Source organism: Doryrhamphus excisus, chromosome 14, assembly GCF_030265055.1.
Source record: "Doryrhamphus excisus isolate RoL2022-K1 chromosome 14, RoL_Dexc_1.0, whole genome shotgun sequence".
Lineage (NCBI taxonomy): Eukaryota > Metazoa > Chordata > Actinopteri > Syngnathiformes > Syngnathidae > Doryrhamphus > Doryrhamphus excisus.
The window spans coordinates 430,689-446,013 of record NC_080479.1 but is presented as its reverse complement, the minus strand read 5'-3'; the positions used below and the strand labels follow the sequence as shown (position 1 = coordinate 446,013).

General features: G+C 44.3%; 1 protein-coding gene across 6 annotated transcripts in view; it reads right to left on the bottom strand.

The window, feature by feature from the left end:
• Positions 1–15,325, bottom strand: part of LOC131102365 (engulfment and cell motility protein 1) — a 92,629-nt gene that overhangs the window by 987 nt on the left and 76,317 nt on the right. For 5 of the 6 annotated variants that reach the window (XM_058047968.1, XM_058047970.1, XM_058047969.1 and 2 more), the window contains 6 exons: positions 10,465–10,601; positions 4,555–4,718; positions 4,018–4,130; positions 2,325–2,432; positions 865–947; positions 142–219 (listed from right to left, as the gene is read on the bottom strand). In XM_058047968.1, coding sequence (XP_057903951.1) covers positions 142–219; positions 865–947; positions 2,325–2,432; positions 4,018–4,130; positions 4,555–4,718; positions 10,465–10,601 — 683 coding nt within the window. Of the gene's footprint in view, positions 1–141; positions 220–864; positions 948–2,324; positions 2,433–4,017; positions 4,131–4,554; positions 4,719–7,689; positions 9,641–10,464; positions 10,602–15,325 lie in introns of those variants that run through there. The other variant, XM_058047972.1, reaches the window with a different exon arrangement.

The window sequence follows — 15,325 nt, the reverse complement described above, 5'->3', positions numbered from 1 at the left end:
GCCACTCGCTCGCATCTTCAATGGCATCATCGTGGATCCATGATCAGGACCAGATTAGAACATTACTTATTGAAATTTGTACTAAGAGACTGTAATGGAGCCAGATTGGTGCGGCGCTAAATAAGATGTTACACGTCTTACCTCATGCTTGTCCGGAGCGATAAAGTTTAAATATTCATCCGACTCGTAGAGGATGGAGAAGGCCAGCTCCAGCACCTCCTGGAGAAGACATGATGGGTGGAAGAACATGTTAGGACTTGTCTTATCCTGCTGAACGTTAGCGACTCAATCAGAGAACATCAGGAACATCAGTCATGGTTGACTATGGCCTAGTATTAGTCCAAAAATATTCAAAGTTACTCTATGTGAGTCAAGTTATATGGGCCTGTTGCCCAAAGACAGCTGGGATAGGCTCCAGCATACCCCAGCGGCCCGATAAGGGAGGATAAGCGGAATAGAAAATGGATGGAAGTTACTAGGCATCACTAGGCATCAGTAATGTTACTCTTGTTACTGTTAATGTTATCTCCTCTCATTCCATGTGGAAGTGGTAAGTTTATCTTCTTTGTCTTTCTTCCCCAGTCCATCTGAAACACTTTAAGTTCACAGTAGAATAAGTGAATTAGGGTGGCTAACTCGTTAGCGCAGTGGCTTGCCATGCTGGCGGCGACCATGTTATGTCCCTGCAGTGATCCCACAGCCGGCGCAGTGTGATGTAAGTGACTACAGGGGTGTTATTTCCTGTCTACTGGGCTCGAATCGTGTTTCCTACTTTACGGGAATTCACCCATCGCGGTCGGGTCTGGAGGCAGCCGACGGTGATAAAGGAGGGACGACGGTAGATAATGTCATGCACTGACGCACCTTGTTCTGCTTGAGGGCGCCCTTCTCCTTCATGTGAGGACAGTCTTTGCCCGTGATGACAGCCTTGATGTCCGCCACCGGCACTGGGGAGGAAAGCAGGTCAGTATTTTACCTTCTATCACACACCGTCCCATTTGGTACTTCTACACTTTGGTACTTATACACACGGTTGTTACAGTCATCAGAATGAATGGCGGCTGTTTGGTGGTGGACTGTGGTCTGCTAGGCAAAACAAATACCAGCGATATGTAGCATTCTGGCCACTAGGTAGCATTTATGAGCCCTTAATACACTACCCTGCCCTGCATCCACGTAGACACCAGACATGAAAAAACAGCATGAAAAAAAGGTTCTCCTCCCATTCCGTGTGGAAGTGGTAAGGCAGGGGTGGGCAAACTTTTTGACTCGCGGGCCGCATTGATATAACAAAATTTCCGGGGGGGCAGACTATATATTTTACACGTAACAGTCCACCTGGTATTATTGTATCTGTAAAATTGTCATGCAATCTGCTATTATTATTTATTATTTTATATTTATATTTAAATATTTTAAAAATAATAAAATATTATAATAATTAAAATAAAATAAAAATAATAATTATATTATTATTATGTAAAATATGCAAATATAACAATATTATATATAATTAATATAATAATTAGCATTAATATAATAAATATAATAATCATAATAGTTATAATAATAATATAATTATTATTATTATAATTATTATAATTATTATGTGCTTGTGTCCCTTTTTTCAGGAGCACTTTGTAAACAACAGACCATGTCAAACAACGAAATTGATACAACCATCAAAAGGTTGGCTCAGGCCATGATGCCAGGTTGTATGTTGAGTTTAAATGAAATACTTTTGAAAGATTGGGCGGGCCGTATTCAAACACTTGGCGGGCCGGATGTGGCCCCCGGGCCGTAGTTTGCCCACCCCTTTGGTAAGGAGAACATTTGAGGCTAACTGGTTCACTCACATCTAGAGGCCCTGTCACATACTAGTGCAAGCGGTGTAAACAACGCATAATAATAGACGTGTAATTGACTATAGGGGTGTTATTTCATGTCTACAGGACTTCAATAATGTTAAAAAAACATTTAGAAAGTCATAGCTAGTTATTTTTTATATTATATTCATGAACATTCCATCCTATATCGGGGTCGGGTCTGGAAGCCGTTAACCGCCAGGAATGAAGGACGAGTGTACTTCTGCTGTAGTAAAGTTGCCTTCCAAAATAAAAGCCCCTTCACACTAAAAGTCCTATGTTGATGTTTCATGGGCAGAGTTTAGAATGATGCTAACTATGCTAGCTTCCTCTGCCATGTAAACATTCAGAAGGCTAATTAGAATTGAAATGAGAATCTAATTGGTTTCAAACGAACATTAAAAGACCATAGATTTGAAATGAATGAAAGAAGAAGCAGCCATCTTAGGCTCCACCTACGTTTGTCCTGCAGGGAGTCGTGGGGCACCTCCCCCTGGGGGCTCTCCTCCAGGTCTCCGTAGTGCAGGACTTTGTGGTTGGGAGACAGCCGGCAGTACCAGAACTTGTCTGCGGGGGGGGAGGGAAGATAAAGATGGATTTAAACAGGAAGTCAGCGGCCGCTGAGTCACGGTGGCATCTAAGCCGAGCTGGAGGAGAACCAGGAGGAGCAGACGGGCCGTGATGGTCTACGGAAACCTGACAGTAGCGACAGATTGAAGACGAATGTTTGCTTTGTCTGGTTGGAGGCAAGGGAGAAGGATGCTTGGAGCTGGTGCTCCTCTGGCAAAATAGGAGCCTTTTGGTGGAGCCATGGAGGCGGTGAGGTGGGTGTCATCTAGTGTGCATACAGACATACCTTATCAACACGCTCAATGACCTCACATCTTTACTCCTTAGCTGATCTCCTTCCTCCTTATCTGACCTTCCTCCTCGACATTCCTCCTTGGCTGACCTCCTTCCTCCTCAACTTCCCTCATTTGACCTCCTTCCTCATCTGATTTCCTTCCTCCTCAGCTGACCTCCTTCCTCCTTACCTGACCTCCTACCTCCTCAACTTTCCTCCTTAGCTGACCTTCCTCCTCAGCTGACCTCCTTCCTCCTTAACTTTACTCCTGAGCTGACCTCCTTCCTCATCTGATTTCCTTCGTCCTCAACTTTCCTCCTTAGATGACCTTCCTCCTCAACATTCCTCCTTAGCTGACCTCCTTCCTCCTCAACTTTACTCCTGAGCTGACCTCTTTCCTCCTCAACTTTCCTCCTTAGATGACCTTTCTCCTCAACATTCCTCCTTCCTCCTCAACATTCCTCCTTAGCTGACCTCCTTCCTCAACTTTCCTCCTTAGATGACCTTTCTCCTCAACACTCCTCCTTCCTCGTCAACTTTCCTCCTGAGCTGACCTTTCTCCTCCTCCAACTTTTCACCTGAGCTGGCCGCCTCCTTCTCATCTTTCCTCCTTGCTGGCCTTCTCCTTCCTCCTCAGCTTTCTGCCTGAGCTGGCCTCCTTCCTCCTCAACTTTCCACCTTGGCTGGCCTCCTTCCTCTTTAGCTGGCCTCCTTCTCAGCCTCCTGGAGCTGACCACATTCCTCCTCAGCTGCAGGTGTAGAGGTGTATGCCATGAGCTGTACATCCAAGTACATACTGTACTATACGTTGCCCCAAAACAAGTACATACTGTACTGTACGTAGTCCCAAAACAAGTACATACTGTACTGTATGTAGTCCCAAAACAAGTACATACTGTACTGTACGTAGTCCCAAAACAAGTACATACTGTACTGTACGTTGCCCCAAAACAAGTACATACTGTACTGTACGTAGTCCCAAAACAAGTACATACTGTACTGTACGTAGTCCCAAAACAAGTACATACTGTACTGTACGTAGTCCCAAAACAAGTACATACTGTACTATACGTTGCCCCAAAACAAGTACATACTGTACTGTACGTAGTCCCAAAACAAGTACATACTGTACTGTATGTAGTCCCAAAACAAGTACATACTGTTTTGTACTGTACGTAGTCCCAAAATGCAGAGTTCGTGTCTAGCACGACTCCAGTTCCTTTCTTCTGAGGCAGCCAATGGCTTCCAATTGACGAGCATCATAAATCATAAAAGCATGGCGAGCATAAAAGAGGACTTGGGTCCCACCTTGCCTCCTGCGACTGCTGATCTTGCGGAAGCAGGTTCCTTCACATAATCTGTTGAGCCTCTGTTGTTTGATCAACTCCATGATCTCTGGCTGGATCTTCTCCCTCAGCTCCCTGCAGGAAGGAAAAAAACACACACCAGCTCATACAACGTCATCCTCCATGGTCATGTATGAAGTATTCATGCACACGCATGACGAGCCACTGCTGCATTCAATGCAACTGCATGCATAAATTATGCAAATGAGGCAGCAAAGGACTGGATTTTGACGACAGGTGTGAGCTACTGCATTAAACGGGGGCGGGACCGGACCACGCCGTCCATTAGCGTGATCACTCAGTCACTCTGCGAGGACGCTAACACTTTTTTATTTTGACACGTTTTTCCCTGCAAAGACAAAGCGGGGGACGGCGGCGCCATTAAAAGGACGCTCAAAGATGATTGAATAGGAGACATAAAAAGAGACGCGCGCTTCACGAGCGCCCATGGTCTTGAGTATGCTTTAGTTTTGCTATAAAAGCTGATTGGCTGACTCACAGGATGGGGCGGGACTGGAAGTCCTCCTGATTCATTCTCTCCGACTGGCGTATCTTGAGGATCTCGGTGTAGCTCAGGTTCTGCAGGCGACTCTTGAAATGGTCCAGGGAATTAGGCTTGAGAGTGAGCGCTCGCATGATCTGCTCCCTCACCACCTGCATGACCTGCAACACAGGAAGGGGGGGGGGCGGAGGGGGGCGGGGTCACAAAGTCAAACAGATGACCTACTTCCGTTGGACATCGGTGTCGACCATTAGATTAGACATCCTTCCTCCTTCCGAGATGATTTCCTTCCTCCCGAGATGACCTCCCCTCCCTAACCTTCCTCCTTAAATCGTCTTTTCCGGGGCGTGACGGTGCCGAAAAACCCAAAGTGAAATCCGCCAGCCGACCTTCCAAAGCCTCTGGAGTCGCTACTAATCTGGACTAAGTGGCGGAAAATCGGAAGACGACGCGAGCGAGCGGTCGTAATCTTCTTAAAGCGGCCTCTTAATTTGTCAAGTTTAGAAAAAAAAAAAAACGCGGCGGTTCGCCTCGTGTGGCGATGGCAAAGAAAGGATTTGAAGCGTTTCTAAATGTAGATCTGAAAAGCCCCCAGGAGGTCTCACTCTGTAAAAAAAAAAAAAAAAAAATAATAATAATAAACCCACACATTCTTAGCAGCGACACATTGCGGGGATTAAAAGCTAAAGTGCTAAACTCGGCCAACTTCATCACTTTTAGGACGTTAGCCTGCTTGGTGGGCTCCTTTCTTTCAATGCTCTTAAACGTTTGGAACGTTTAAAACCGTCATTTGTGTTGATGAAGTGTTCCTCACTTTGAAAAACGTCCTTCCTCAGGCTTCGCTACACATGTGGGTGTGGACAAACGGTGCATTAGCATTAAAGCTGTATACACACACTCAGCTTGTTCCCTTGTTAAAAGCTGCCCAACATGCTATTGTAAACCCCCCCACCAAGTGACTGAAATATGTTACTTTTACGGTGTTTTGCGTACTAGTTAGTCCTTGATATGTGATGATGGTAAACATGTTGACAAAAGAACACCGTCGCTTTAAGAGACTAAAGCAGTTGCATCCCATAAGAACCCAAGGCATGCACCGAGCATCCTAGCTTGCCAAAAAATACATGAAAAAAAAAAAGAGTGGGAGGTGAGGCGTGCGGGACGACATAAATATCCCGTCTGAAGCCAAAGAAAAGGAGAAAGAGAGGAGAAGGGGTGGAGGGACGAGGAGAGGGTAAAATAGGAGACGCAAACAAAGACGCTACGAGAGCTCATCAAATCACAAAAAGAGGAGGAGGAGGGTGGCGTTTTATTAGTGGGAGGGGCTGGTCCCGATTGCACACGGTGGTGCAGCATGGACGTCTGCCTCGGCAAAAAATAAAACACAGCACCGCCATGTGATACCCGGGGGTGGGGGTGGAGGGCGTGTCCAGGTTGTACATCTCCGCACAAAGACAGCAGTGATGATGGACGATGGACGATGGATGATAGGTACTTGGTTGCTTTTCCTCCATTGATGGATGTTTCTATTTCAATCCTAGGGGGGGGACGTGTGCGTGTGGACGTCGGCCGCCCAGGACTTGATGGACGGGTTGTCGACATAAGCAGGTACATGCTTCGTGGGGTGCTATCCCAAATCTTGTACACTAACTGGAAAAGACGGTCGCCATATTTTCTTCTTTCCTTACCTCTTCTAGCCCCTATTCCTCATCCCTAACCCCTAGTCCTCACCCCAATCCCCATCCCTCACCCCTAAGTCCAACCCCCATCCCTCACCCCTAACCCTTAGCCCTCACACTAACCCCCATCCCTAGCCCCAATCACCCACCCCTAAACCTTACTACCTAACCCTTAACTGCTATCGATCACCCCAAACTCGCTACCTAACCTTAGCCCCAACCCCCATCCCTATCCCCCACTACCTAACCTTAGCCCCTATCCCTCACCCCGAACCCAACCCCGATCTCTCACCCCTAACCCTCACCACCTAACCTAGCCCCTGTTCTTCAACCCTAACCCTCACTTCCTAACGTTAGCCCCTAATCCCTCACCCCTAAAATTTTGGCCCTCACCCCAACTCCCCATCCCTTATCCCTATCCCTCAGTACCTAACCCCTAGCCCCTAACCCTCACTACCTAACCCCGAGCCCTGTTTCTAGCCCCTGACCTTAACATCTCTTCCTCACCTTAACCCCTATACCATCATCCTAACCCCTATCCCTGACCCCCTAACCTCCAACCTTAACCCCTATCCCTGACCCTCCGACCTTAACCCCTATCCCTGACCCTCCGACCTTAACCCCTATCCCTGACCCCCTAACCTTAACCCCTATCCCTGACCCCCTAACCTCCAACCTTAACCCCTATCCCTGACCCTCCGACCTTAACCCCTATCCCTGACCCTCCAACCTTAACCCCTATCCCTGACCCTCCAACCTTAACCCCTATCCCTGACCCTCCAACCTTAACCCCTATCCCTGACCCCCTAACCTCCAACCTTAACCCCTATCCCTGACCCCCTAACCTTAACCCCTATCCCTGACCCCCTAACCTCCAACCTTAACCCCTATCCCTGACCCCCTAACCTTAACCCCTATCCCTGACCCTAACCCCGAGCCCCCATCCTACCCCTACCCCACAGCCCCGCCCCTTGCCATGCGGGAATAAAAGAGGAATAAGAGATGATCCATGCAGATTATTTACTCCAGGACTCCCAGAGAAGATGAGCGCCATGTGACTCCCGGAGGGGCGTGTCCAGGTTGAAGGTCTGCACATCTAATGAGGATGCTAGTAGTCCCACACACTTCCATACTCTAACCAGTGAAGCATAAAGTCTGCCGTTAATCCCGTGTTTACCATCCGTCCACCCCCCCCCATGACGACAAAAATCACAGAATTTTCCAGAGGTGGGAACGTAATCCCGTTGATAACAAAGCCCCCCCTCCGTCACACACACACACACACACACACACAGGGATGCTGGAAAAGGGAGGGTTAGTCTAATCCAGTAGATTATATATCAAGATGGGGGTCGTCCTCCGCTAGGTGACCCCCCCCCCCCCACCATCGCCACCCACCCACCCACTCAACACCTCCTCCTCGTTTTCCTCCTCATGCATGTGGAGTACTTACATGTCACCTCCATGCTTGCACGCGTACGGCGATGCTCCACACTCACTGAATCCTAGCGGGACACACCGGGAGGGGGTGGCGGGTGGTGGGGGGGGACGACGAGGACGAGGAGGAGGAGGCAGATGGCCGTCTAGATGATGGTGGCTGACAGCTAGCGTTAGCGTCAGCCACGGCGTCCCTCCTGGCAAAAAAAAAACACCGCTCCTCTTCCCGCTCGGCCGTTTAATCCTGGGGATTTGACGCTTTGTGTGTATTCCGCTTCCTTGCTAGCGTCCTCCACCCTTCCCTCCCGTGCCTCCTTGCTCCCTCCCTCTGCGAGTCTGAGAGCATCAGGCAGCCTCGCTTATGTTGATCTGCTAGCTTCCGTCCTGATTGGATGCACGCCACCGTCACCAACGCCAATTGTGATGCAGCGAGTGGATCACGTGATGACACTGTGTGTGTGTGTGTGGATGTAGACGGCGGGGGGAGGGGCGGAGGCAGTCACTACATCAGTGTGTCCCCCCCCCCCCCCCAACAGAGGAGATGGAGGCGGATAAAGACGCTCGCGCAAACGCAAAAAACAACGCATGCGACCGAGCACCAAAGACACGGACGGCCGTGCAGGCCCGGTGAGCCCATAATTGGTTGAGGGTTGCTATGGCAACAGGAGGAAACGGTTGCCCCGGGAGCAGCATCGGCCTCGCCTCGCTTACAAACACACGCTTCACTCTGTAGACGACACGCAGCTTTACAGCTGACATCTTTAAGGAGGAGGCGCACTCACACATGCTAATGATGATGATGATGATGATGATCTCGTTATTATTTCCATATTTCCATATTCCCATCGGGTTTCTATCCCGGCCGTCTGAGTTGACGTACGCAGAAAGATGGAGTGACATCACCGACACGATGACGAATATGCTAATATGCAACAGCAGCCGTTTCATGCTAAAGCTAAAGTCTGCACATTTTTCATTTCATATTTAATGTAGTATTTATTATTTTATGTCACAGGGTTAGGACTAGGACTAGGGCTGGAGTTAAGGCTAGGCCTCGGGTTTAGGACAAGGCTTAGTATCCTGAACTAAGTAAAGGTAATATATAAGAGTTTATATATATTATATGTTATACACTGACAGTCAACAAAAAGTTTGAAACCGTATTTTTTGACTTTTTAAAAATTTGTTTTGAAGGCCTAACCTGGACCTCTGTCTGGTCCTGGACACGGCCTATGGTCTACGGCTCCTGTGGTGTTGTGGCGTTCATGCGGGTGTCTGATTGCGGCTTGGGAACACCCCATATGCCTAGCCATTAATGTCATAGATGTGACGTGATGGCGTTCACTGGACTAACAATGCTGGCCTTTTTTTTTTTTTTTTTTTCAACCAACCCTCAAATGATGCAATTTAATTGTTATAGCATATACTTTATATTGGAATTTTTTTGTTCATATTTGATTTTTTGGTTTGCGGCTTGGGAACATCCCATACGCCTGGACATATGGGTGTGCCTGGAGACGTTCATGTCATAGACGTGACGTGATGCCGTTCACTGGACTAACAATGCTGGCCTTTTTTTTTTTTTTCAACCAACCCTCAAATGATGCAATTTAATTGCTATAGCATATACTTTATATTGGAATTTTTTTTATATTGATTTTTTGGCTATATATTTTATGTGTGTTATATTTTTATATGTGTAATATTATATATAATTAATATTTATATTTGACATATCTTTACTTATACTGTATATAGTATAAATATATACAGTAAACCTGGGATATATCGGATTCAATTGTTCCCAATGGTTTTGTCCGATATAAGCGAAATCCGTTATATGCGTATACCGGAAAATGTCCGTTTTACGCATATATGGGATTTATATCCGGTATATGCGTAAATGGGATTTTATCCGTTATAAAAAGGCACTTCCTTGACTATGTTTCCAATGTACCTGGACGCGCAGGCAACGCTGCAAACGCTGCAAATGACGTCGTATAGCGGCCTGTCACCATTCGGCCAATCGGAGCGCCACGATGCGGCCATCCGATATATGCCAGGGAAATTTCATGGAAATGCATTGGAACGGGACTGGAGATTTTGTCCGAAATAGGCGAAATCCGTTATAAAAAATCCGATATATGCAATGAATTTTTATTGGAAATGCATTACAGAAAAATCGGTTCTTTTTTATCTGTCCGTTGTGAGCCAATTTCCGATACATCCGAGTCCGATATATATTTTTTATTTTTATTATTATTTTTTTATATATATATATAAATAATATTATATATATTTTTATGTTTTTATATATATATATATATATTATATATATATATTATAAAATTATAAAAATACATTATTATTTATTATTATTTTACTGTATTTATATTTGATTTAGATGAATTCATGTTTTAGTCTATGTTTTTAGTTTCCATGTCTATATTTTACATATATATTTATATAAATATATTTATAATTAAATACATTTTATTATTATTATTTATTAAATATTATTATAATTAATAATAATAATATAATAAATATTATAATATTCATTTATTCTCTATTTTATATTTTACATATATTAAAATATGCGGTAATGATGGATTATGCGGTAATCCATTCTATTATTTATTTTACATTTCCACTAATATATATTTTTAGTATCCAGGTCATAAGCTTAACCCCAGCCAGCCATAGTCGTACCGCCAACAAGGCTAGCTTAACCTCAAGCTAAAATAAATTCTTCCCCACGAGTGTCGGCGGCGAGCAGAGTTAGACGTACCTTGTTGAAGTCCTCGCTGGTGGCCCTCATCTCCTTCCAGGTCTTGTTGAGGAGCTGGATGCAGATGCAGAAGAACTCCTCGAAGGAGCGGTCGTGCGTGAAGAACATGGGGTGGAAGTCGTGGCAGTTTTCACCGGCTGCGGACAAGCAGATGGACGTGGATGATGGTTAGCGTGAACGTTTTTGTGTGCAACTGTTGAGCTAAAAGTTTGGCCTTTCTTCCAGCGTTTTAGGTGTCACGTTTGGGGGCGGAGTCAAAGACAAGCACAACGCGAGACGTGGAGCCACCCCCGAAAGCAGCAAGTAGTTGACTTGCAAGGTTTATGCAAACCATCCAAACAGACATCTTGTTTGCAGGTTGTGTACGCATGAATATTTCATCACAAACCTTCACGTCGGCCTACATTGTCGATATTTTGGGCTCATCTAAGCGACGCGGCGCCCTGCTTCACCGTAGCGACAAACACGTTTTGCTTTCCTGACCAAATGTCACCACGGAACCCGGCGTGCCGCTGCGACGTTTACGCCTGGGAAGATCTCAGAGTGCAAAGTCATGTCGCCGTCATCGGCTCACCGCTTCGAGGCGGCGGCGGCGTAATAACGTGGCGAATGTCACAAACCATCACATCTCGTGCGCTTTAATTCAGCTCGATGTTTCATCCTCTTCTTAAAAGCTTTGCGTGTGGAGCAGCGTTACGTCACACCCGCGTTGCCATCTTTGGCGCCGAGTTTCATAAGCGCGACACGCTAACGTTGCCTGCTTTTTGCCGGGGTGGGGGGGGGGGTCAAGGGACCACCAATGAACGTAAACTGATGCGCCCATAAAAATGTCTATTTTTATGGAAATTCCCTTCCAATTGGAGAAAAAATCATATCTTTGGTATACAAGCTGTACACAGACCACTCTAAAGGCGTAGTATATTCTCGTTGTCCCGACCAAAAAGGACGCCTCCTCTCATGGGATGATGGGATGTGCGTGCTGGCCTGCTGAGGTCAGGAGGCGAGCTGTCATCGTCCGACTGCAAGTCAGAGCATGTCTATTTTGGTGTCAGGCAGAACGGGGGTGGGGGGGGGGGGGGGGGGAGGGTGGGTGGTTGGCTACTCTCCGCCGACCGCTACCCCCTACAACCCCCACCCCCAAGGACTTGAAGTGACGTCAGCAGAGGAGCTCATTAGTCGGGCTGGCCACCATGCAAATGAGGCCTGCAGGGGCGTGGGGGGGTGTGGGGGGGGGGGGTGACTTTAGTGGGCCCGGCGCCATCCCTGACATCTGCCAAAGTCCACTCTGTGTGTGTGTGTGTGTGTGTTTAGGTGTGTGTGTGTGTGTGTGTGTGTGTGCAGAGTCACCTTGCAGCGATGCCACATGATGAATCCACAGTGAAAGATGTCATCCTCGCTCTAATTGTAGAACCCTCATGTCCAACTGTGACCAGGGGAAAGTGTGTGTCTGTGTGTGTGTGTGTGTGTGTCTGTGTGTGTGTGTGTGTCCAGCCAGCAACGTCAGCACCATTTTACAGTCCTGTGTGTGTGTGTGTGTGTGTGTGGCCATGTTTGAGAGGCTCTCTGCAGCCCTCAAGTGAATAATATATATGTATGTATGTATGTCTATATGTATATATATATATATATATTTGTATGCATACATACATGTACATATGTGTGTGTATATGTATGTATATGTGAATATATGAATGTTTTTATATGTATATCTATATATGTATACATCTGTTATCTATTCTATGTATGTAAATATGTATATTTTTGTATGTATGTGTATGTATACATGAATATATATATATACATATATGGTAGATATAAGTATGTCTGTATATATATCTATATATGTATGTGTGTATATATGAATGTATATGTATACGTAAGGGTTTTTTCAACGTAAGGGGTTAGTATGTCGTTTTTTTCAGTTTTTTCAACTTGAAAAAAATGCACTTTTCTGGTGAAAAAAACAGCGGAAACCTCACACACACTCAACAGGGGGCCCAGAAGAGCCCAAAAATGGCATAAAATGCCAGATTTAAATTTTGTGATTTTTGAAAAAAACGTAAGGGGTTAGTATGTCGTTTTTTTCAGTTTTTTCAACTTGCTGAAAATGCACTTTTCTGGTCAAAAAAACAGCGGAAACCTCACACACACTCAACAGGGGGCCCAGAAGCGCCCAAAAAGGGCATAAAATGCCAGTTTTAAATTTTGTGATTTTTGAAAAAAACGTAAGGGGTTAGTATGTCGTTTTTTTCAGTTTTTTCAACTTGAAAAAAATGCACTTTTCTGGTGAAAAAAACAGGGGAAACCTCACACACACTCAACAGGGGGCCCAGAAGAGCCCAAAAATGGCATAAAATGCCAGATTTAAATTTTGTGATTTTTGAAAAAAACGTAAGGGGTTAGTATGTCGTTTTTTTCAGTTTTTTCAACTTGCTGAAAATGAACTTTTCTGGTCAAAAAAACAGCGGAAACCTCACACACACTCAACAGGGGGCCCAGAAGAGCCCAAAAATGGCATAAAATGCCAGATTTAAATTTTGTGATTTTTGAAAAAAACGTAAGGGGTTAGTATGTCGTTTTTTTCAATTTTGTCAACTTGCTGAAAATGCACTTTTCTGGTCAAAAAAACAGCGGAAACCTCACACACACTCAACAGGGGGCCCAGAAGAGCCCAAAAAGGGCATAAAATGGCATTTTTAAATTTTGTGATTTTTGAAAAAAACGTAAGGGGTTAGTATGTCGTTTTTTTCCATTTTTTCAACTTGCTGAAAATGCACTTTTCTGGTGAAAAAAACAGGGGGAACCTCACACACACTCAACAGGGGGCCCAGAAGAGCCCAAAAAGGGCATAAAATGCCAGTTTTAAATTTTGTGATTTTTGAAAAAAACGTAAGGGGTTAGTATGTCGTTTTTTTCAGTTTTTTCAACTTGCTGAAAATGAACTTTTCTGGTCAAAAAAACAGCGGAAACCTCACACACACTCAACAGGGGGCCCAGAAGAGCCCAAAAAGGGCATAAAATGGCATTTTTAAATTTTGTGATTTTTGAAAAAAACGTAAGGGGTTAGTATGTCGTTTTTTTCCATTTTTTCAACTTGCTGAAAATGCACTTTTCTGGTGAAAAAAACAGGGGGAACCTCACACACACTCAACAGGGGACCCAGAAGAGCCCAAAAAGGGCATAAAATGCCAGTTTTAAATTTTGTGATTTTTGAAAAAAACGTAAGGGGTTAGTATGTCGTTTTTTTCAATTTTTTCAACTTGCTGAAAATGCACTTTTCTGGTCAAAAAAACAGCGGAAACCTCACACACACTCAACAGGGGGCCCAGAAGAGCCCAAAAAGGGCATAAAATGGCATTTTTAAATTTTGTGATTTTTGAAAAAAACGTAAGGGGTTAGTATGTCGTTTTTTTTCAATTTTTTCAACTTGAAAAAAATGCACTTTTCTGGTGAAAAAAACAGCGGAAACCTCACACACACTCAACAGGGGGCCCAGAAGAGCCCAAAAATGGCATAAAATGCCAGATTAAAATTTGGTGATTTTTGAAAAAAACGTAAGGGGTTAGTATGTCGTTTTTTTCAATTTTTTCAACTTGCTGAAAATGCACTTTTCTGGTGAAAAAAACAGGGGGAACCTCACACACACTCAACAGGGGGCCCAGAAGAGCCCAAAAAGGGCATAAAATGCCAGTTTTAAATTTTGTGATTTTTGAAAAAAACGTAAGGGGTTAGTATGTCGTTTTTTTCAATTTTGTCAACTTGCTGAAAATGCACTTTTCTGGTAAAAAAAACAGTGGAAACCTCACACACACTCAACAGGGGCCCCAGAAGCACCAAAAAAGGGCATAAAATGCCAGTTTTAAATTTTGTGATTTTTGAAAAAAACGTAAGGGGTTAGTATGTCGTTTTTTTCAATTTTTTCAACTTGCTGAAAATGCACTTTTCTGGTGAAAAAAACAGGGGGAACCTCACACACACTCAACAGGGGGCCCAGAAGCACCCAAAAAGGGCATAAAATGCCAGTTTTAAATTTTGTGATTTTTGAAAAAAACGTAAGGGGTTAGTATGTCGTTTTTTTCAGTTTTTTCAACTTGAAAAAAATGCACTTTTCTGGTGAAAAAAACAGCGGAAACCTCACACACACTCAACAGGGGGCCCAGAAGAGCCCAAAAATGGCATAAAATGCCAGATTAAAATTTGGTGATTTTTGAAAAAAACGTAAGGGGTTAGTATGTCGTTTTTTTCAATTTTTTCAACTTGCTGAAAATGCACTTTTCTGGTCAAAAAAACAGCGGAAACCTCACACACACTCAACAGGGGGCCCAGAAGAGCCCAAAAAAGGCATAAAATGGCATTTTCAAATTTTGTGATTTTTGAAAAAAACGTAAGGGGTTAGTATGTCGTTTTTTTCAATTTTTTCAACTTGCTGAAAATGCACTTTTCTGGTGAAAAAAACAGGGGGAACCTCACACACACTCAACAGGGGGCCCAGAAGCACCCAAAAAGGGCATAAAATGGCATTTTTAAATTTTGTGATTTTTGAAAAAAACGTAAGGGGTTAGTATGTCGTTTTTTTCAATTTTTTCAACTTGCTGAAAATGCACTTTTCTGGTGAAAAAAACAGCGGAAACCTCACACACACTCAACAGGGGGCCCAGAAGAGCCCAAAAAGGGCATAAAATGGCATTTTTAAATTTTGTGATTTTTGAAAAAAACGTAAGGGGTTAGTATGTCGTTTTTTTCAATTTTTTCAACTTGAAAAAAATGCACTTTTCTGGTGAAAAAAACAGCGGAAACCTCACACACACTCAACAGGGGGCCCAGAAGAGCCCAAAAATGGCATAAAATGCCAGATTTAAAT